General features: G+C 43.8%; 1 protein-coding gene across 1 annotated transcript in view; it reads right to left on the bottom strand.

The window, feature by feature from the left end:
- Nucleotides 1-24,461, bottom strand: part of LOC311227604 (uncharacterized protein) — a gene marked incomplete at its 3' end in the record, with an annotated part of 124,956 nt that extends 100,495 nt beyond the window's left edge. Inside the window, exons 1-8 of the mRNA XM_084313326.1 lie at nt 24,327-24,461; nt 23,628-23,756; nt 15,352-15,426; nt 11,659-11,832; nt 6,840-6,985; nt 3,658-3,843; nt 2,451-3,465; nt 167-338 (exon numbers count right to left, since the gene is read on the bottom strand). Coding sequence (XP_084169452.1) covers nt 167-338; nt 2,451-3,465; nt 3,658-3,843; nt 6,840-6,985; nt 11,659-11,832; nt 15,352-15,426; nt 23,628-23,756; nt 24,327-24,407 — 1,978 coding nt within the window. The 5' untranslated portion in view covers nt 24,408-24,461. The remainder of the gene's footprint in view (nt 1-166; nt 339-2,450; nt 3,466-3,657; nt 3,844-6,839; nt 6,986-11,658; nt 11,833-15,351; nt 15,427-23,627; nt 23,757-24,326) is intronic.
- Nucleotides 24,462-24,846: the final 385 nt, after the last annotated feature.

Below are 24,846 nucleotides of genomic sequence, written 5' to 3'. Positions count from 1 at the left end.
GGGCTTTACAAATAAATTTGATTTGATTTGATTTTAATTCGTTGCGATTTCGGGGCTCTACGAATAAAAATTTTATTTAATTGTATTTGATAAAAACAACAGCATCTCCGTGTTTCACCGCCAGCCACACTCGGGAAAGGAGATGCGTTTGGTTGAGTCGACTCACTGAAGTTGTGCGCCACCTTCTGGTTCAGCATGATGTGCACGTCGCCGCTGGCCTCCACCGCCACACAGAGCGCCGCCCCCCCGGCCTCCAGCACCGCGAACTGCTGGAACAGACGGGCCGAGTCGATGACCACCCGCCTGACGTTCCCTCGAGCCCAGAACGACTTGTTGGCCTGTCGAGCACACGAGTGAGTGAATGAATGAAAACTTTATTTAACAGATTGCAGAATGGGTACAATACAGTACGGCTCAATACACACAATTGTTAAGGGGATGCAGACCAGAGAAAGACTTTCGTCTTGTTTACATCAGGGTCCCCCATTTTCAATTCATAGTGACATTTATGACATACACAACATACATGACATCATGACATTATGGCATAGGGACATACACGACATACAGGTATATAGTACAGTTACATTTGTGACATATACGATATGCAAATATACAGTACTGTTACCCAGAGATCCTAACAGAAAATATATACATATGGTGGGTAGGAGACTGTACATTAGGAGGGGGTGGGGGGGGGGGGGTTTGGACATTTACGGTGGCCAGTTTCGAATGGCAGCCTCCCGTAGGTGCTCTTTAACACTTTGGATGCCAGCCACGACATAACACGTGTTATCAGCCGCCCCCTGAATGCCCAGCACGACAATTATCTTGAATTTTTTTTTATTAGCGATCTGAATTCATATTTCATCAACCGAGTCTACCGTTGGGAAACCAGCACCATCAGGAGCTCAGATGTGAAAAAAAACGCCCCCTATCGTCTCCCAGATGGTAATGCACCCTTTTGGAATGGACTCAATGAAAATGGATGAGAAAAAAAAAGTCCGGAATCCACATTTTACTTCTCACGCATGTAACCGGAGATGATCCCAGTCATTGTGGAGCCTCAGAACAGCGTGTAATATGTGTTTACAGTATGTAGCGTTGGATCAATAAAAGGATAGATTTTTGGAATGGCGATCAGGAATTGGAATAATCTTTTTGGATACCATCTGATCTCAGGTAAGGAATCTATTTTACCAGTCTTAGGATAATCAGACCTGTTTTCACGGAGGTATAAGCTTTTACCCTATGTGTGATATGGCTGTTTGGCTGTGCGAGCGAGCAGGAAATATATCAGAACAGATATCAGATCGCCTATATAGCGTGCATACGTACACATATACTATCGATAATCTAGCGTTTATTTGAAAACGATTCATAAATAGGCGGAAAAATGAGAACGTTTTTTGTGTATTCTAGAATATTCCGTTTATTATGGAATCTTTTTATTTTCCTTGAAAACGAGGGCTTTTCAAGATGCTATAAAACGGAAATGAACCGATAAAAAAACAATCCGCTTCGACAATGTTGACTGGAAAATGAGTCATTGATAAGCGACGGGCAGATTAGACACATAGCCATCATTTTAAACATAGATTAGGCGATATTAACGCTAACATCGAAGTGGATGCTGGGCATTCAAGCACTAAATCGTGCGCCCCCTGCTGGGCACTGGGAGAAAATATATACATACGGTGGGGAGGAGACTGTCTATTAGGAGGGGGTGGGGGGGGGGGGGTTTGGACATTTACGGTGGCCAGTTTCGAATGGCAGCCTCCCGTAGGTGCTCTTTAAGAGCGGTTTTGAATGTGGGTAGGGATTCACATCTTTTTACAGCGCTCTCAGAGATACGTCCACAAAGAAGTTCTAAATATAGCGAGACTGGAGAAAATCAGGTGCATAGTAAGGGGCTCCCTGAGGAAATGTCACAAAGGCTGCGTGAACAGACACGTCTGCGCTGCGTGAACGTCAGCGACCAGCCGTCCACGTTGCAAAAGGACTATAATGACACTGAGGGGACTTACAGCAACGGCAGAATTCCTGACCGCGATACTGAAACGATGAAGTGAAATTAAGCTGAGACTGACTAACTTTAGTGCAATTCTGAATAAAATACATCCTCATGAAACGAGATGCAGCGTCGTAAATGTGTGTTTTTTTTTTTTTTGTGTGTAAGTCCATTATACATATTTTTTATTATTAGAAAGAAAGAAAGAAAGAAAGAAAGAAAGAAAGAAAGAAAGAAAGAAAGAAAGAAAGAAAGAAAGAAAGAAAGAAAGAAAGAAAGAAAGAAAGAAAGAAAGAAAGAAAGAAAGAAAGAAAGAAAGAAAGAAAGAAAGAAAGAAAGAAAGAAAAGAAAGAAAGAAAATCGATCACAAACAAAGTAAAAGTAAGGCAAGTCCGGTGAACGAAAGATGAACCAAAGAGGCCGGTCGTGTCGTCGGTACCTTCTCCGAGCCGACCACGTCCCAGTGGAAGGCCTTGGTCCGCGGCACTGCCCGCTTCATCTTGAACCAGCCGGGTACAGGAGGAGGAGGAGGAGGGGGAGGAGGAGGAGGAGGAGGAGGGACAGACTCGGGGACAGGAGGGCGCGGGGCCAGTCTAGAAGGTGAGGGGACAGCGTAGACGGGGTCGCTGGGCGAGGGGGAGGGGGGCGAGGTCACGGCGGGAGCGGGAGGGGTCTGCGCGGGGACAGACTCGGGGACAGGAGGGGGGCGCGGGGCCGTTCTAGAAGGCGAGGGTACAGCGTAGACGGAGTCGCTGGGCGGGGGGGAGGGGGGCGAGGTCACGGCGGGGAGAGCGGGAGGGGTCGGTGCGGGGACAGACTCGGGGACAGGAGGGCGCGGGGCCGGTCTAGAAGGCAAGGGGACAGCGTAGACGGAGTCGCTGGGCGAGGGGGAGGGGGGCGAGGGGGAGGAGGGCGCGGTCACGACGGGGAGAGGGGGAGCAGCGCCTCCTGGCTCCAGGAGAAGAGGAGGAGGTTCAGCCGCGGGCTTGGCACGGTGATCCGAGGGATAATTGGGACTCGTGTCTCCAGCTGAGGAATCATTACCGCCGAGCGGGACGGACCCTGCCTCTGCATAATCAGCCGGTGGCTCGTTCTCATTCGTCTCCCCGGCCGGTAGACCGGCAGCTCCACCGACAGACGCCGTGTCGGCTCGTCGTCCCGCCGGCAACATGTCCTCGTCCTCCGCGTCCCCGTCCTCCGCGTCCCCGTCCTCCGCATGCCCGTCCTCCGCGTCCCCGGCCTCCGCGTCCCCGTCCTCCGCGTCTCCGTCCTCCGCGTCCCCGGCCTCCCCGTCCCCATCGGCGAGCGGCGTCGCGGCCTTTGGCTCGTCGTAGATGTTCTGGGACTTCCTCTTCCAGGACAGGCACAGCTCGTGGATGGCGTGGACCCAGGCATCCCGCTCCCTCTGGGACTCGGCTGAGCTCTGCACCAGGTCCGTCACGGGAACGCGGAATCTAGATAGAGATAGAGATAGAGATAGAGATGGAGATAGAGATAGAGATAGAGATGGAGATGGAGATGGAGATGGAGATGGAGATGGAGATGGAGATGGAGATGGAGATGGAGATGGAGATGGAGATAGAACTTAATAACTGGGATATTATCCAGTATCCAGGAGATGAAGGTACACATGTGGACACACTCACTGGTACTGGTTCTTGAGGGTGATCAGGGTGAAGGTGTCCGAGCTGGGAGGAGCCTCCACGCTGGTGTCTCCATCTGACAGGTGGATGACCCGGGACAGGGGCGCCACAGGCCCCTCCCCCTCGGGCAGCGCGCGGCGCTTCAGGCTCAGCAGGGTCAGCTGGCCGGGGTGGAGGTGGACCTCGTATCTGAGACGGACGGACGACGAGAACAACACGTAACAACACCGTAGCAGCGCCCAGGTTTCAACACTGTTTGATGAACGTTCAGTCGCTCGGCTGAAAGAGTTGTACCCTTCCTTCCTGCTGACTTGTTGTCGTACACCACCTGTAAGTCGCTTTGGATAAAAGCGTTCGGCTAAATTACTGTAAATGTAACGGAACGTAGACCAATCTCAGGCCCTGTTTTTAGACGGAAACGCTAGCAGGTGAATCCGCAAAAATATCTTTTCGGATGTGCCTTTCGTTTATACGGAAACAGCGTTTTTTACGGGGTGAAACCGTAAAAAAGTGAGACCACCTTCCAGGGTGGAATTCCTAGAAACGATAAACCTTTGCACTATCATCTAAACTGTCAAACCTCATAAAACGATGACGAAAGGGTTGTCAAGGCTCTCGTCGCGCCTACTGCTTACATCACAGGCATGCGCCAGTAGCCTAGAAGCGTAAACAAAGCATGTCTGATTCTATCCATGGCGATCACCTGAAGGCTACATTGGCAGTACTTTTAAATACACAAGAATCTGTCCCGCGGCTATCACAACCATAGATATATATAGAACACTAGATAGCTTGCCCGCGCTGCCGGCCAATGGAGAGCGACGTCACTGAACCGCCGCCATCTTGCTCCAGTTAGCCTTGAGTGAGAGTGAGTGAGCTGCACAGACATAAATACTCATAACTCGCTGAAATATTGACGGATTTACAAACGGTTTGGTTTATTACAAGCATTATTAACGTGGCTATGATTCAAGCGGTTTGTAAAAAAAAACATCTTTACATTTTTTTTTTTATAAGTATGCAGTATCATAACTACATCTTTGATGTTTATAGCAAACCAACCCGTTTGTAAATCCGTCAATATTTCAGCGAGTTATGAGTATTTTTGTCTGTGCAGCTCACTCACTCTCACTCAAGGCTAACTGGAGCAAGATGGCGGCGGTTCAGTGACGCTGGTGACTCCGCCTTAAGCTATCTAGTGTTCTATAGATATCTATGATCACAACTATTACTACTGGACCCACTGTCTGTGAGTGACTCTGCTTTGGTCCAATCACATTCCCCACCCACAGTCTGCGAATCAGAGGCAGAGTAGGGCGGGTCTTCACAGCACGTCATGTGACATATGCGCCAATCGTGTGACAGTGGGGCTCCGTCGTCTCGAGTCGTTACAGCGTCGCCTGCACGCAGAATTCCATCCCAAAACGCTCGTCTAAACGCAAAATTAAAAGTGAGACCGCAAGACGACTTTTGCGGTTTCTGTTCAGACTCTCTCCGTCTAAACGTAGCCTCAGTCACTCTTATTGTCTGGGACCAAATTCGTTCACGCCCCATTTTGCGCGACATCCAGGCTTTTTTTTACCGTCAGCGTTTGGGAATTTCATGTCGACAGGTAGATAAAGTGAAATTATACTTATTTTAGAATATATATATAAAATTTCATGAGTATTCATTTATATTTAGTCATCTAAAGACTATTAGATATGAACCTATGTACCAGTACAAAGTGGGAATCTCTAGAATGTGTTTTGGGCGACGGTGTTTACGGAAGTGCGGGTCTCAAGTTGACGTTATACTATAACTTACACAACACTTTCTGTTGTCAGTAGATGGCAGCATTGGTTTAAAATTAAAAGGTGAAAATGTTATGACTACGAAATGAATACAATTCCCAAGACCTTTAGCACAGGTCACAGGTCACTGGTCAGCACCGGATCAGTAAAACACGATCTGAACAGCGTTAAACTATTAATGGAACCTGAGTACAGTGATCGAGAATGGTCACCCAATTATCTTAACAAAAGTGCATCGTTAGCATTATGTTTGTTGTCTAAACGGGAACATAATGGTACAATTTAAGATTTGAATGTTATCCGCATATAAAAGGACAAATAAAACATTGTTAATTTGTAAGAAACCTCAATGAAAACGGCGCAGGGTAAGTTATATTCACTATTGTTGTGATAATGTGATAGAATCCTATAAAAATGTGGACGCATTTGGTCACCGTGTTAACGCTCGTCGGCCAAATGTCTGGTTTAGTCACCGGCTACAAGATTCTCAGGAATGTAATCCTTAATGTAGCTGGTATCCTTTTGTTAAGATATGTGTCACGTAGCTCTACAATACCACAGCGTCTTTATGTGCATGTTAGATCCTGAGCTGTATGTTTTGTGTAACGCTTTGTTGTAACTCAACGGTAACACTTTGTTGTAACTAGGGCTGACCCCTATTAGTCGACTAATCGGTCGAAAGGAGCCGTAGTCGACTGGCCAACCTCTTAGTCGAAAAAAATAAAAAATTTAAAGTATTTATAATTTTTTTAATTTTAATATTTTTTATCATTCTTTCCAAAAGAAAAGAGGCCTAGAAGCGTGGCTAACGCTAATGGCACGCATACCAGAGGCTAACTGCCTACGAAAACAGGCACAGAGGCACTGAAAGAGGATTTCACCATCTAATGAACACACTAGACTAGACAAATATCAAGATGTATCCATCAGTGGACCAATTGCATGCTTTTGCAGAGGACAAGAAGCCTTCAGTTCAGACATTAAGCACCCCCCACAGCCCAAATGGAATGATACAAAATAAAAAAGATTATTATAATTTTTTTTTTATATTATACTTTTTTTTATTTTATTTTTTTTGACCAATAGTCGACTAACGGCAAATTTTGGCCAATCATAGTCGACCATCCAAATCCTTAGTCGGGGGACAGCCCTAGTTGTAACTCAACGGTAACACTTTGTTGTAACTCAACAGTAACGCGTTGTTGTAACTCAACGGTAACACTTTGTTGTAACTCAACAGTAACGCGTTGTTGTAACTCAACGGTAACACTTTGTTGTAACTCAACGGTAACGCGTTGTTGTAACTCAACGGTAACGCGTTGTTGTAACTCAACGGTAACACTTTGTTGTAACTCAACGGTAAGGCTTAGTGTAGTGAGGATATTACCGTACTTGACCCATTTGAACGACGCTAAGCCTCCTCTGTGCAGGAACAACACACCCTCCCGAAGACTCTTTGCTGGTGGAGATGCAGGGTGGTCCTCTGTGGGTTGGGTATATATGTTCCCATAGATTATCTGATTCACAAGCTCCATGATCTACAGGAAAACATAGAATATTATACGTGTATATATTTTATTTTATAAAAAGAAATTCTCTGGGAGAGGCGGCTGGGTGGCGTAGCGGAGATTGCGCTCGTCACCAATGCAAGAGACTCCGGTCTCGACTCCCCGAGTCAGCGTCGCCTGCGGCTTGGGCCAGTCGTCATACTATCTCAATTGGCAGAGGTAGCGGGTGGGAAAGCCGGTGGGTGGGGATTGGACGTTGTGGACAGCGACTCCTACAGGTCGGTCGGGTGACGCCTGTACAGCAGAGACAGGAAGTAGCGGGGGCAGCGTGCGCCTCCCACGCGTTACTCCTCCTCGCCACTGAGAGTCTGCGCTGTCTGGGGAAAAGATGCGACAGGCTGCCTCCTCGTGTACCGGAGGGGACACGTGATGCAAGGCTTCTATCCTCCTCACTACAGACAACCAGTGGGAGGCATAGTCTAGCAACGTTCAAGACAGGGGAGGGGAGAATTGAAGGGGAGAATTGGCGATACGAAATTGGGATGGGAGAAAAAAGAAATTGGGATGAAAGAAAAAAGAAATTGGGATGAAATAAGGAGAAAAAGTGGATCAAAAAAAGAATAATAATAATTTCTCTGCACTGCATCTAATCCGCTGTATCTATCTATTTATCATTATTATCTATGTCTGTCACTATAGCCCAGGGGTGGCCAACCCGCGGCTCGCGAGCCGCATGCGGCTCTTTGCCCGTCAATGTGCGGCTCTTCCATCCAATTTTTTTTTTTTTTTTCTTTTTTTTTTTCTTTTTTTTTTTTCTTTTTTTTTTTAATTTTTTATGTCACTCATTCCATAAGGACGTAGAATAAACATTTACAAAAATTTTTTAAATGGTCCATTTGCATGTTCTTGGTATCTGAATCTAGGGACATATGGATCAGTGTCAGAAATAGTGTGTCTGTTACTAGGCTTGAGTAAATTGTAATGAACCAAAGGAGAATATCAATTCTATTTAAAAAAAAAAAATCTTTGACTGTAAATAACACCATGCTAAAATTGACCAGACCTGAAAAATCTAAGCAAATGAATAAAGGGAAGATGATTAAACAGAAGGTTTTGTAGATAAGGTACTGAATTCTGCCATCTTTTTTATAATGTAAATTTCTCCACCATTTTTCATCATATTGCAACACCGTTTTTTGCAAGACGTTCACAGAAAGGTAGAGAAACTAACTGCGTTCTGTTTTATGGCAATAACGTTCAGGTTTGTGAGAGATAATCCCAAAAAATAAGAGAAATTAAAAAGTAAATCCAGAAGTCAGATGATTGACAGGGGCTGGTGTGAGCTGGGTAGGGTAGTTTTTCGAAATTTGAAAGCCCTGAGTCTCTTCCTTCAAAAGACTACACTCACTTTTGGCTGTGCCACTTCCTCCTGTCAATATGCGCCGGTTTCCGACTCAATGCCCTGAGATTTCTATAATCTTATATTTCACTAATAACAGTTACAATAATTGGTAAACAAACATAATGCTGAAAATATACACTTTTACTGTATATCTCGGGCTTAAGAGGTTAACCCTGTGAGGCCCAAATTAAAAAGAAATTAGCAACTTCAGAGGCCAGAGGGTGGGACATATAAACACATTTACTATCAAATAGCATTGTGAGGCTGAACAACAGGACCAATTGACTATACATGTGCTTAAAGGGGAACTATCTTATAAATGGCTTTTTTCAGTGTTTACCATTGTTTCTTAGCTATGTGGACTTATATTAATAGGATATATGTCTCTAATTCTCATATTGGCGAATTCTTCCAATTCTCCTCTCACAATATTCACCCTCACTGAACTGAATCATCTGAAAATGTGCATATCTGTGATGTCAGAAATTTCTCAGCTGCATAATAATGTGGCAGTTGATGTGGCAGTTGGCACCAGGCCACACAGTGGTTGGAGCCCAGCCTCAAAACGGCTTAAGATCTTGAGGTAGAAAAATGCGGTTTTTAGTACTTGATTAGAAATACAAAACAATGCATTTTTTTTGAAAAAAAACCTAGGTGTTCCATAGACTCACAGGAATTGTGTAAAAGTGCCCAAATAGTGAAAGAAATAGTAAATAGTAGTATAATAGTTAATAGTTCCCCTTTAACATTTTTTAAATAAACATTATTTTTTTAAATGGCTAAAAGTGATTTTGTAATTTTTCAACCGTGGGTCTCACAGGGTACTTTTAACCCTGTGAGGCCCAAATAAAAAAGACATTAGCAACTTCAGAGGCCAGAGGGTGAGACCTATAAACACATGAAGGGTGCCGTGACTGAAAAAAAAGGTTGAGAAACGCTGGTATATGGTGTGGCTCTTTGTGGTACCACAGTCATTTTTTTGTGGCTCTTAGTCTCTGACTGGTTGGCCACCCCTGCTATAGCCAATGGAAATGCTGGAAATGGTCACGTGGACTGGGAGAACCAATGGAAAATTCCTATTGTTTCTCAATAGTCCAGTCCAGTCCACAGAACGGGCCGTCAGATAGACGCTGGTTGTGCAAAATGTAGGATAGACCGATAGAGAGAGGCGCTTGTCTCTGGTTTTATAATAAAATGGCAAAAAGACAAAGGTATAATGTTCAGTGTAAACATGCATTATATATAATAATGGAAAGCAGAAAAAACTGCTCGTTTACAGTTTACTATGCCACCTATGCAGCTCGCATTTTGATCCATTTTCTGCCTCTGTCACAAATGTATGTCTTAGTTATAAGGAGGTCTATCATAGAGTTAAAGAAATGCCACTATCAATTTATTAAATTAGCCATTGTTTTTGGTTCTGGCCTGCCATATAATGGCTTGGAAGAAATTTGGCCAGAGGCCAAACTTAATTGCCGACCCCTGGTGTAGACTATCACATGCTGCCCTACTGTCGGTCTGGGGAGGGTGTGTAGACTATCACATGCTGCCCTACTGTCGGTCTGGGGAGGGTGTAGACTACCACATGCTGCCCTACTGTCGGTCTGGGGAGGGTGTAGACTACCACATGCTGCCCTACTGTCGGCCTGGGGAGGGTGTAGACTACCACATGCTGCCCTACTGTCGGCCTGGGGAGGGTGTAGACTACCGCATGCTGCCCTACTGTCGGTCTGGGGAGGGTGTAGACTACCACATGCTGCCCTACTGTCGGTCTGGGGAGGGTGTAGACTACCACATGCTGCCCTACTGTCGGTCTGGGGAGGGTGCAGACTACCACATGCTGCCCTACTGTCGGTCTGGGGAGGGTGTAGACTACCACATGCTGCCCTACTGTCGGTCTGGGGAGGGTGCAGACTACCACATGCTGCCCTACTGTCGGTCTGGGGAGGGTGTAGACTACCACATGCTGCCCTACTGTCGGTCTGGGGAGGGTGTAGACTACCACATGCTGCCGTACTGTCGGTCTGGGGAGGGTGTAGACTACCACATGCTGCCCTACTGTCGGTCTGGGGAGGGTGTAGACTACCACATGCTGCCCTACTGTCGGTCTGGGGAGGGTGCAGACTACCACATGCTGCCCTACTGTCGGTCTGGGGAGGGTGTAGACTACCACATGCTGCCCTACTGTCGGTCTGGGGAGGGTGTAGACTACCACATGCTGCCCTACTGTGGGTCTGGGGAGGGTGTAGACTACCACATGCTGCCCTACTGTCGGTCTGGGGAGGGTGTAGACTACCACATGCTGCCCTACTGTCGGTCTGGGGAGGGTGCAGACTACCACATGCTGCCCTACTGTCGGTCTGGGGAGGGTGTAGACTACCGCATGCTGCCCTACTGTCGGTCTGGGGAGGGTGTAGACTACCACATGCTGCCCTACTGTCGGCCTGGGGAGGGTGGAGACTACCACATGCTGCCCTACTGTGGGTCTGGGGAGGGTGTAGACTACCACATGCTGCCCTACTGTCGGTCTGGGGAAGGTGTAGACTACCACATGCTGCCCTACTGGCGGTCTGGGGAGGGTGTAGACTACCACATGCTGCCCTACTGTCGGTCTGGGGAGGGTGTAGACTACCACATGCTATATATCTATCATCCATCCATATTATCTATCTACCTACCATCCATATATATGATCTATATATCTACCATCCATCCATCCATATTATCTATAGATCTACCATCCATCCATCCGTCCGTGCTAGTTTAATTCCTGTGGTTTCTGTGGGACCCTCTTCAGACTAATAAAAGGTAATATGCCTCTAGATCCAACCACAGCTCAGCTTGTGGTGAAACACACTCCTACTAAGACTGTCCCCGAAGCCTGTTTTTGGGATTCGAACTTCGTCAGGGTTTTTCGAACAAACATTCGAACCTTCGTTTTTAATTTAAAATATATATATTTAAAAAAAATCCTCAAACTAAATCGTCAATTTGAATAAAGTGATTAATCTGATTAAATGAGTCTTTTTTTTATTAAATCAACTTTCTTTAATGAATATAACTCAGCAGTTTTTTTTAATACTAGTATAATATTATATAGCCTAATCTGTATCTGCAACTGTGAAGTGAAACCCCCATTGGTTTAAACAGAATGAATAGACACAGAAAAAAAATATATATATAAAAAAAGAAAAAATGTATACATTTTTTTATTAAAAATTAAAAATCCAAATGTTGATTTAGAATTTGAATGCCAACGTAACGTTCGAACGTTCGGGCGCTCAGCCTTAATAACTCCTACCTTGTGTTTATCCTCCAGGGACGTGGCCTCCAGCTCGTAGTCGTAATGTTCTCTGAAGGAGATGGAGAACCGGGAGCCGGCCGCGTCGTCGCAGCTCTTGACGCGCGAGAACTCCAGCTGCTGCTTGACGATGCCCTTCTCGATGCTGCACACCGTCTTGGTCCCGAAGTCGATCTGAACGTGCGAAAGAGGGTGAGTCACTTTCTTTAACGCTGCATATTAAATATGACCGCATGGCCGACGAGAGGCGCGAGACGAACGGGTCACACATGGGTCCACCTGGAATCAATTACTTCTCACTAAAAGCCATCCATTCTACATTCACTGCACACACATCCACATGCACTTTAAACATTCACCTTTAACATTCACTTAGACACTTTAAATACTTTTTTCTTTTCTTTTTATTATCTTTTTCCCCCCTCCTTTTTCCTCCGTTTTTCTCCCATCCCAATGTTGGTCGTTATGCCAATTCCCAATCCCCTTCCTGGTCGCTGCGCACTTACCCCCCACAGTCGGTCTGGGAGAGTGGAGGCTATCACATGCTTCCTCCGACACACGTCTAGCCAATCAACCGCTTCTTCTCACCTGGCAGCGCGGACTCTCACCGGGAGGGTGTAATGTGTGGAAGGATCACACTACCCCCCTTAGATCCTATCCGCGCTGAGCAGGCGCCCCGACCGAACTGTAGGAGTCGCTGTTTAAACGACCAGGACCCACCCACCGGCTTTCCCACCCTCTAACACTTGCCAATTGTGTTAGTACGACGGCCGGCCAAGCCGGAAGCAACGCCGAGAGCTGGGCTCGATACCAGTATCTCCTGCGTTGGTGGCGAGCGCCTTGCCCACTGCGCCACCCAGCCGCCCTACTTTAAATACTTTTTAACACTACACCATGTTTTATCTATCTATTACTAAAAGATTTGCACTACATCTCTAACTCATTTTTGCATGTTGTACTTATTATATTATGTATTATTTTGTAGTGTGTGGTCTTTATTCTTTTTACATTCTTTACTGTATGAAGCACAATCTCAGGAGGCTCATACAGAACAACCAAGCATTTCACTGTAATGTACATGTATGTACCTTATATGTAACAAATTAAACAAAACATGAACTTGAACTTGCTGTTTCATTTGCTTAAAGGGGCGTTTCTCTCTCACTCACACACACACACTAGGGCTACAACAAGGAATAGATCAAAAAAATTAAATTTAAAATAAAAGAAATAGGGAGTTGCCTTAGTTGCACTGCTGTGATGGAAGGGCGCGCTGCATTTACAACACAAGACTAAATGAGAGCAACGCGGCCTGCGGCACAATTATCGTTTTATCTCGATTATCTTGTCTTCATGATCGTGGGAAGACAAAATCGCGAACCTCGATTACATTAGATTAGATTGGATTCGATTAGATTCAAATGTATTGTCATCATGCAGCACAAGTACAGTACAATGAAAATAAGTTTGGCGTCCAACCAGAGTGCAAATGTAACAGTAAAGTGCAATAGTAATAATATACAATGTACAGGTGATTAACTGGGTATAAAATATATAAATTGGTACTACTACTGACTGAGTGTAGTGCTAATCAGATGTACAGAGTTGTAGTATTACATGTATGTACAGTGATACAGGTATAAAGACACTATAGTATAATAATAATAATAATAATAATAATAATAATAATAATAATAATAATAATAATAATAATAATAATAATAATAATAATAGTATGGTAGTAACTTCATACTGGCCAGCAGCGTAGCTACTAAGAGTAGGATATGTACAGATATAGTATCTACAGGTATGTACAGATATAGATATAGTAACTAGTAAGAGTAGATAAGGGATATGTACAGTTATAGATATAGTATCTACAGATATGTGAAAGGATTATGTGCAGGTAAGTACAGACAGGTGTGGATAGTTATATTATATATATATGTGGTGAGAATAAATATATACATTCAGTATATACAGCATTATTGTACGTACTAGGGCTGTCCCCGACTAAGGATTTGGATAGTCCACCACCTCCTAATAGACAGTCTCCTCCCCACCGCATGTATATATTCCCTCCCCGCCGTATGTATATTTCTCTCCCACCCACCCACCCCCTCCTAATGTACAGTCCCCTCCCCATCATATGTATATACTCTGTCAGGATCTAGGGGTAACAGTACTGTATATTTGAATACCGTTTATGTCACAAATGTATCAGTACTAAATACCTATATGTCCCTATGCCATAAATGTCATGTATGTTGTGTATGTCATAAATGTCTATATGAATTGAAAATGGGGGACCCTGATGGAAACAAGACAAACGTCTTTCTCAGTTCTGCATCCCCTTAACAATTGTATGTATTGAGCCGTACTGTATTGTACCCATTCTGCAATCTGTTAAATAAAGTTTTCATTCATTCATAGTCGACTATTTTTGCCGTTAGTCAACTATTAGTGTGGGGGGGTGTTTAATGTCTGAAGGAGTCGACGGAAGGCTCTGGCAGCCACGCTTCTGTTTTCTTTTGGAAAGAATGATCAAAAAATATATATATAATTTTTTATTTTATTTTTTTACTAAGAGGTTGGCAGTCGACTACGGCTGCTTTCGACCGATTAGTCGACTAATCGACTAATAGGGGTCAGCCCTAGTACGTACGTACTATCATACAGAGCTGCAGGTGTTCTACGAGGTCATTGTCGCAAAATAATTGACCGACACGGAGTTTAAAATACCGAGCCGCTTCGGCGAGGTGTTTTAAACGTCAGTGAAGGTCAATTATTTTGCGACAATGACCGAGTATAGCTATACATTATCCCGCTTATTATATGGCTAACTTACTAACAATATACCTAATTCATTTTACATCGACTCGCAACACTGGTTCTGGCTGCGTTCTGGCTCCGCTCGTCGCTCCGCCCCCTGTCATCGCCGGCAGCAGAACACCGGCAGTGTCTAATTGCACTGAAACAGTGTGCGTCAGTGGGCTTGATTGCGAACAGCTGCGCACAGCGGTCATTATTGTCCCACAGCGGTCATTATTGAAAAATAATGACCGCTGTCGGGGGGCTATTGACCAATCACAAGCAAGCATTTCGGCGAATGTGAAAACGCCATGTAATAAGTAGGTATATAGAGGGGTTGTATGCATAGATATATATAGAACACTAGATAGCTTGCCCGCGCTGCCGGCCAATGGAGAGTGACGTCACTGAACCGCCGCCATCTTGTGAGGGTCAGCCTTGAGTGAGAGTGAGTGAGCTGCACAGACAAAAATACTCATAACTCGCTGAAATATTGACGGATTTACAAACGGTTTGGTTTATTACAAGCATTATTAACGTGGCTATGATTCAAGCGGTTTGTAAAAAAAAGAACATCTTTAAAAAAAGAAATTTTTTATAAGTATGCAGTATCATAACTACATCTTTGATGTTTATAGCAAACCAACCCGTTTGTAAATCCGTCAATATTTCAGCGAGTTATGAGTATTTTTGTCTGTGCAGCTCACTCACTCTCACTCAAGGCTGACCCTCCCAAGATGGCGGCGGTTCAGTGACGCTGGTGACTCCGCCTTAAGCTATCTAGTGTTCTATAGATATCTATGGTTGTATGCCGGTATATCTTTAACCTCTACACCCTGTCTGGTGGTCAGCGGCCACAGGGTGGCGCCACAGAAGGCTCACCTGGAGGACTCTCTTCTGCCACCTGTAGCGGCCATGTTTGTGAACACTGAAGTTGTACTGAGACACTTCCTGGTCCTGCAACGACACAAAACAAAGACAAGTTAAAAGGGGCACTTCACCAAAAAAAAAACAATGCAGATATATTTTGCACATACCGTCGTCTCACACACACACCGAAAGCTAGTCTAAACGGTTTAGCACACGTTCATTTAGTTTGACGGTTATTGAGAGTAAATACATGTAAATAATATGGCCCCCAGTGATGTCATCGGGGGACGTTGAACCCTTGTGTTGTGTTAATTACAGCTTAATAAAAATTATAAGGCATCAGTCCCTATAAGACATGGTGTCGTGTTAATTACAGCTTAATTCAATGATAAGGCATCAGTCCCTATAAGACATAATGGTGTTGTGTTAATTACAGCTTAATTCAATGATAAGGCATCAGTCCCTATAAGACATAATGGTGTTGTGTTAATTACAGCTCAGTGAAATGATAAGGTAACAGTCACTATAAGACAAGGTGTTGTGGGCAGGGTAATAGTAGAAGACATAAATAAAATTATAGTACAGTAGAAAAGTAAAAATAAGCAGTGTGTAAACAATATAATTAACTAGGAATATACGCATCTGAGCAAGTAGACAGTGTGATCAAAGGTGCAGGTGAGGGTCTGTATATCAGTTATATTATACATTACAATAAATAGTGGTTACAATAAACACTAGAATCTAAATATATACCATGAGGAAGTAAAGCATACAGTACAAGATACAAGATACTTGGTTGTGTGGCATGTTTGATGTGAGTTTTAAGTATGGTGGATCCGTTATCTTAAAACTATGGCACCAACGAGACTCAATGAGGACTTTGACATTAGACCTTATTTGTAAATGTAACTTATAGAGGGAGACGGTCAATACTAGATAGACTTTGTTTTTTCATTTTTGTTTGTGTTTGTGTTTTCAGTGGCTAGGACCTGGACCAGGTCCAAAGAAAGTACCTTACACACTGCTGCCTATCTTTAAATTATGTCTAATACTGTGTTTAATATATGTGTAATATATATATATTTCTCTAAAAAAAATCTTCTTCTAAAAAATGTCAAATGGAAAAGAGAAATTGTTACTTAATCATGTATAAAATGTATAAATCATGCAAGTCTTGGGACCGCCCCTGATGATCACCAGGTGGGGCTGATATGTAATCTATTTAATTTCCTGTATAAAAAGATGTCATTTTTTTTGTGTTGTATTTATACTTGAAAAAGACCGGAAGGGTCGGTCGAAACGTTGTTATTTTGTTCATTAAAACACCTCGGAGCATCAAGTGAGTTGCGAGCCCCGCTTTGTTTGATGTGAGTTTTATATACCACCGTAAGAGGACAAGAGGAGGCTACATGTCATCATGCTGGGGAGGCATTGTACTGTTGTTCCTGGTAAAGTGTGAAAAGCTACATGTCATGTAGCCCCTTACGTGACTGCGGTTTGCAAGCCTGGGGCTTTTGTGACCGCAGTCACTTGCTCATGGGACGCGACCACTTTAGAAAATACCAACCAAGCGTGAATGCGGGTTTAACACAGCTTTACAGTGTGGTCTGGAAGCTCGGAGTTGCTAATAAACAGTTTAAATCATTGTTACTCCACGAGTGGTAATTACAGAGCGAGCCGTGTATTTCCGCCATTGGTGTCACAGCGCATGCGCACCAGGCAGCCGTGCATGCGCTGTGACACCAATGGCGGAAATACACGGCTCGCTCTGTAATTACCACTCGTGGAGTAACAATGATTTAAACTGTTTATTAGCAACTCCGAGCTTCCAGACCACACTGTAAAGCTGTGTTAAACCCATATTGTACGCTGGGTATCTTTGAAATTCATATCTGATATATTTTTGACACACCCCCACACCCGCATTCACGCTTGGTTGGTATTTTCTAAAGTGGTCGCGTCCCATGAGCAAGTGACTGCGGTCACAAAAGCCCCAGGCTTGCAAACCGCAGTTACGTAAGGGGCTACATGTCATCATGCTGGACACGACAGACAGGTTGTGTGACGTGATCTGATAGGACGATAAAGTGTGAAAAATTTCATCATACTGGACACAAAATGGCTGCTTTTTTATATAGCGCTTTTATCCGCGTTATTTCTAAACCTAGCCGCATTTCCTACGCAAGACGCTCTCTGATTGGCCGACGCCTGTTTCTACACTGGTTAAGCTTAGGCACTCTTCGAAGTTGGTTAAGGTTAGAGTTTGTCTTAGAGCGTGACGGCAAGTTCTTTCGACGGTTAAGCTTAGGCACTCTCTTCGAAGTTGGTTAAGGTTAGAGTTTGTCTTAGAGCAGGGCGATAGAACACCAGGTAGTTTGCAGGCTGTTTGACATGGAAATGGGCAAAGACACAGCTCGTCACGGATTGGGCAAACGCGTCAGTGGCCAATCAGAGAGCGTGAGTCAGTGCCAATCAGAGAGCGTCTGCCAGAAATGCGGCTAGGTTTAGAAATAACGCCTTTTATCCAAAGCGCTTTACAATTTGTTACTCACATTTTTTACCCATTCACTCACACATTCACTCACCGACGGCGGAGGCGACCATGCAAGGTGCCAACCTGCTCATCGGGAGCAGTTAGGGGTTAAGTATCTTGCTCAAGGACACTTCGACGCGCTGCCTGGGAGGAGCGGGAATCGGAGCGGGAACCTCCGGATTGCCAGACGACTGCTCTACCTCCCGAGCCACTGTCTCCCCACACACAACAAACAGGTTTTGTGACGTGGTCCGACAGGACGGGGACACACAACAGAAAGCCAGGCGGAGCAGACAAAGACACAAGGCTGTGATTGTGTCTCAGTCTAGACGACACAGCTGTGACCCGGGGTTATGACTCTATGCCGTGTCAGTCCTCATTAAATAGTGTATTTATATAACAGCTTTTATCCAAAGCGCTTTACAATTTGTTCCTCACATTTTTACCCACTCACTCACACATTCACACACCGACGGCAACCATGCAAGGTGCCACCCTGCTCATCGGCCCGCACGATTCTTGCTAAATTAGTGAATCGCGATTTGTCTCTCTAAGAATTGAGATCACGATTCTCTCACACGATTCTTATTTTTCGTCATCATTTAAAAAAGTTTTAAAAAAAATGTATACAAGAATAGCAGCTCAAAGTGCTTCACAGAAGTAAAAGAAATACAGCACAATCAATGCATAAAGTGCAGACACATATAAAACAAGCATAAAATAGATTGCAGCCAAATAGACGAGGTTAAGGCAAATCACATCGTTTTTCACATTAGGATCTAACATCTAAAATAGATCTAATCATATCTGGTCAAAATGATTCCACACTGATGTATCTTCCACTGTCTAGAATGTGTTAAAACATGCTGACTTGTACCAATAGACAATCCTTCACCAGATCCCTGCTGGTCAGCTGCTGTTATACACAGTATGCTCTCAGCTGTGACTCCAGTAAATGCACCTGGTGTGTCCAGAATAAGGCTGGTACCATTTTTTGACCTGCTACTGCTCTCCTTAACCTTTTGTCTCCCGACGCCTTTTTTACCTTTAGATTAGATTAAAATGTATTGTCATCAAACAGCACAAGTACAGTACAACGAAAAGAAGTTTGGTGTCCAACCAGAGTGCAAATGTAACAGTAGAGTGCAATAGCGGTATACAATGTACAGGTGATTAAACTGGGTATAAAATATATCAATTAGTACTACTGAGTAATAGTGCTAATCAGATGTGTGTACAGAGTTGTAGTATTAATATGTACAGTGATACAGGTATGAAGACACTATGGTATGGTAGTAACGCATACTGGCCAGCAGCGTAACTAGTAAGAGTAGGTAAGGGATATGTGTACATATAGTATCTACAGTTATATAACAAGGATTATATGCAGGTATTTTACAGACAGATGTGGATATACGGTAAGAATAAATAAATAAATATATATACGTATATATATTATATGGTATATACAGCACTATTGTACAATGCTATCATACATATTTTTGGTGAAAGAATCCAAACCCCTAGAAGTTCTTTGGAAGGTTTTAACTAAGTATGTCCCACGTTCGCCTCGTCAAGCTGGTAGGGATGGGTACCGTTCACATTTGAACCGATACCGGTACCTGTGAATCGATACCGGTACCCAGCAGTACCTTTTTACGGTACTTTAGTCTCAAAACATTTAATCTACCTATCTCAGTTGTAAAACAAAATTTGTCCAAACATCAAATTATTTATAATTATCATTATTATTTATTTAGAACAATTTGTTAATATATATATAATATTGCAGCGAGCGTTGTCTGCATCTAGCTTTGTAAAGTGTAACCACACTTGCCATTGCTCCGACGACTGCTTTGTTGTTGAATCAAGTAAAATCCTAGGTAAGAGTGTATTGTGCGCGTGAACGTTGACGTGAACGTGCGGCACACTTCATAGGTTTCGTTTCGCGCTAAACCAAAACGTTGACGTTGGTTATCGGACGAAATGTGGCACCGGTGGATCGCACGTGAATCGGTAACTCGGTAGTACCGACGTGATTCGGTCGATACCCTTAAAAGTACCGGATTCGGTGCCCATCCCTACAAGCAGGCCAGGCAGCGTCTATTCTTATCCCAACCCATGTTTGCGATCTGATTGGCCACTGACGTTTCTGGTCACGTGACATCATGTGCGCCCAATCGCGTGACGCGACCATTTCCGCCTCGACCAGCAGCAAACTACCTAACGCCTACGATCCACACTCTAACCTTAACCAACTTCGAAAGAGTGCCTAAGCTTAACCGGCCGAAAGAACTTGCCGTCACACCATAGGCGCGACCAGAAACGTCAGTGGCCAATCAGAGCGCAAAACGCGAACGCGGAAGCAAACATGGGTTGGGATAAGAATTTAGGCGGCCAGGCACAGTATGTCCCACCTTTACCTCTTCAAGCAGGCCAGTCACAGTAGAGTAGACGGTTGCTATGGTTTCCTGATGAGGTCCTTTAGGACCAGGAATGAGGGGCTAAAGCCGCTGACATGTACAGACACAGCCGACACCACGGAGGCTACGGCTGTGCTGCGAGGCGTTTCGCTGCGCTGTCCTTCTGCAGTAATTGGGTGAGAAATGTCTCTGAACACACTGTGTCTGTAGACAGCAGACACATGTAGGCTGTCGGCCAGTCACTACAGCAGAGGAACAGCGGGGCCTTGGGGTCTGCTGCTCAGGTGTTCCCTGGAGATATTACCCCAAGTCAACCAACCAACCTGGAAATAATGTGTATCTCCTCTTACGGAGCCACCCTGCGGAATGGGCTATAGGCTAGAGCAGGGGTTCCCAAAGTCGGGGTCGCGAGCCGCCGCAGGGGGGGGGGGGGTCGCCAGATGATTTAAAAAAAAAATATATATATATATGCCATCACACACACTGGCATTTAAAGGGTTAGAATTATAAAATGAATATGTGGTGTTATGATCAGGGCTGAAGTTGAATAAAAGATTGTATTTTTTATCAATTACAAAAAACTGAAAATCCATAAAAATCTGTGTTGTTGCTAATCATACATATGCTAGCCTGTTTTTTAACAATAATTTGCGATGCCATCACAAACTGGCATTTAAAGGGTACAAATAAAAGAATGCCTGCACCAGAATGCAGGAAATGAAGTCTTTGTAACAAGAAATGTCCTGGTGGGGGACCCCCAGACCCCCTGCTTAAAAAGTGGCCTGACTGGGGCTATATTTCGCACTATATTTCCTGGCCTGAATGATTTCCCCAGTCCGGCCCTGGTTAAAAGCCTCCAATGCTTATTAGTGTGTGTTTGAACGTGTGCATGTTTCAACCATACATTTCCATTTATTAAAATATATATATTTTTTTACCTCCTATAATAGTGGGGGTCGCGGCTCTCTGACACCGTTATTTGGGGGTTGCGGCCTGAAAAGTTTGGGAACCCCTGGGCTAGAGGATGAACAAAAATATTGTGAAAACATAAATCAATTCAAATCTAGACAAAAAAAATCTATTTGATAGGTACAGAAGGGAAGAGCTTTAAATCAAATCAAATCAAATCAAATTTATTTATAAGGCCCGACAACACACGTTAATGTCCCCATGGGCCGTACATGTCTTCTTTAAACAAGTCAAGAAGAAAACATAACAATAAGTCAAGAACAATTGACTTATTGCATATTAATTTAAAAAAAAATATGTATGATACTGTATTGTACGTTATATCATATTACATTATATAATCATATTATAATTAATTTGTATATTATATTGAACTATATTTACAGTATATACTATTATATTATGGTACTATATTATATTGTATATATCATGTACTATATATCTCACATCACATTATATATGTGTTGTATACACTATTATGTACTATATACTATTATATATACTATTATATACTGCAGGTATACTATACTGTAATGTGTACTATATGTGTGTACTGTAATGTGTACTATATGTATGTACCATGTATGTATGTAAATACAAATATAAAATAAGAAAACTAAACGTAAGTCTTCAGGGGTAGGGCCCGACAAGCCTATGCTTCTCCCTAGCCCTTTTCGGAAAATGCTGCAATCATCATCATTAGGTGGCTTCTTCGTTCAGAAAGGTTGCCTATCACTCTCCAACCCATTCTGTCCCCACTTCTTCTCTCCAACTCCGTGACTCCGCCTCTCACTCCACTCCAATCACAGACATCGTCTACCCAGCCTCTTCTTGGTCTTCCACTTCCTCTCTTTCCATCCACCTTCCCCATCAATAGCAGCTGGTAACACTTTTGGCAATTTATGGAATGACCGTTGTTATGTGTCCAAAGCCCCGAAATAAAAAATAACTGAACTGAACTGAACTGAATGTCAAGCGTTACATTCATCTCATTCGAATAGAATGAAATCGGCCTATAATACTTCTGCTTTAATACTTACTTTTGTGTCTTTCTATCTTTCCGTTTCCCCATATACAGACGGAGAATCAGCCTTTCATTATAGTGCCCCTACTGCAATGGAACTCTCTTCAGCTTCCTATAAATGCACTTCATCTATGTATATGTTTACTACAGTATGTCAAATAAATATTTTATTGTATCACTATGTACCTATTGTAAAGGATTGATGCATTGAAATGCCTGTAAGTCTCGACGACATTGAAAATGAGGGTGACCGCAATTGTCCTTTTCGAGAATAAATACATCTTTTCTCCCATCCCCCAATTGAGTTGTTGTTATGCCAATTCCCTTCCTGGTCGTTGTGTAACGTTCCCAGGGCCGGGCCTTGCGGGTCCGGCTATATGAATAACGGTGAACATTTCCTCCCTCCTGACAATGGTCGCCTACCTGGTCCCCTACCTCCTAACATTGGTCTACTACCTCCTCTACCTTCCTCTTGTGGCCAGACGAGCCAGTTGGTTCAGACACTGTTAATACATGTCATCACTCACTTGCTTACTGTAATTAATGGGATGTCACAGTGTATGTTGTTGTTGTTGAACTCCCCCACCCTGGTGTAAATTGGTTTCCCTGTGTAGTGTTGTTTGACGTATTGATTATTATTGGTAGTGTGTTTTGCTCTGTGCTGTGTCTCCCCCCAGCTGGGGGCAATTAGTAATTAGGGTTGCTATTTATGTGTGGCTTGCCCTCACCTGGGTGTGGAGACATTCCTTCATGTTACCTGGTCCTGTGCTGTCGTTGTTCCTGTGCTGTATGTATCAAACATTCTTCCTATTAGTGTTGCTCTGTCCAAAAGTAAGTGTATATTAGTTTCTCTTTTGTCATCTTTGTTTTCGTGTGTTATGTCCGTTTTCTGGTTAGGTTTGGTTTATAGTAAGTGTCAGCACGGCTGTGCCTATTGTTGTACTCGTATGTACTTTTGAGTTAACACTCTGAATTGTGATCATCGACTCCTGCCTCTTCTCCCTGCTTATTCTTCCTGCTGCCTTGGGTTCTACCACCACGTATCGTATCGTAACACGTTGAGACAGTTCTATCTGTATGAGACAGTTCTATCTGTATGAGACTGTTCTATCTGTATGAGACAGTTATATCTGTATGAGACAGTTATATCTGTATGAGACAGTTATATCTGTATGAGACAGTTATATCTGTGTGAGACTCTGGTGGAGTTGCCCATATTTTAAGGGACCAAGAGTCGGATAAATGAATTAAATCAATCAGTGGATCCACCTTAGAGGCTAGTGACAGACAGTGACAGAGAGTGACAGACAGTGACAGAGAGTGACAGACAACAGTATACCTCCTCAGCCTGACTCTGCTGCTGGAACAGCTTCCGACGGTCCTGCGTGGCCTGGTTCAGAGCGTCCTCGATGGTCAACTCACCCCTCTTCACCTTGTTCATGATCCTCAGCTGCATCTCGTTGCTTAGCTGGAGCGGGAGGAGGAGAAAGTGAAATTGTGTGTGTTCAGGGTGATGATGATGATGGTGGTGGTGGTGGTGGTCATGGTGATGGTGGTGATGGTGGTCATGGTGATGGTGGTGGTCATAGTGACTGTGGTGGTAATTTAATTTGGTATGTGTTGTGAGATGTCTTGAGGCCATCATCCGGATCAACCATCAGCGTCACGCAGCCCGTGTCCCTGAAACAAGTGACAGGAACATATACTGGCTCCCTCATAAAGATTAGTCATTGTTGCCGGTGAATCTCAGTTCCTCTTTTGATGAGAAATAGACACCAATATATACCGTGGGAAGCACAGCAGACTCAAGAGTCACTCTCAAGTTGGTATCATTCATAAGATACTATATTCCTCTAGTATTGATCCCCTTGGGAGATTCCTCTTGTTGCACACAGCCAACCTGAGAAAATAAACTAGTCTATAGCCTGCCTGCTAACATAATTAGCCTCCACTTGTGCAGAACCGTTGACGTTTGCTTTTGAAGAACTTAAATGCTTCTTCATTTGACTGGACTTAACTGTACAAAGTGAAATCCTACCTGTGGCAGATCCTCGTTGCTTCTCCTGGATACAACAACATGATGATCCCTTTTCTTTGGTCCTAAACTCGACATCATCATCACGTCGGGCAGGTTTTTACACAAACTGCCATGTAAAGCTGTTCAGAGATTGTATACCTTCCTCTTCAGGGATCAAGTTCCATCAACTAGGTAGGTATGTTGTTCTTAAGCCACGCCCCCAAAGGTGAGCCAGGGGGCGTGGAGCCGCGGGTTTCAACACGCACAACCTAAATCTGTGTCATTTCTGTTTTGTCCAGGAGAGGGCGCAGTGGAGCCTGTAAAAGAGAGGGGAGATCCTGGTCTGGGGATTCCCTCGAATTCCCTCATAAATGACTATATTTTAACTGCATAGGGAAACTCCTCTACTACGCCTGTTTGCAAGTTACAGACACTATCCATCGTGGCAGACGGGCATTAGTAGGGCTTAATCCGGACTTTATCCGTTGTTGCACTAAATGAATAGACTCTTAACACACTTTATATTTATTGGTAAAGAGAT

Source organism: Notolepis coatsorum (genome assembly GCF_963971535.1).
Source record: "Notolepis coatsorum genome assembly, chromosome: 4".
NCBI lineage: Eukaryota > Metazoa > Chordata > Actinopteri > Aulopiformes > Paralepididae > Notolepis > Notolepis coatsorum.
The sequence above is the reverse complement of the archived record's forward strand: the minus strand, read 5'-3'. Positions and strand labels throughout refer to the sequence as shown.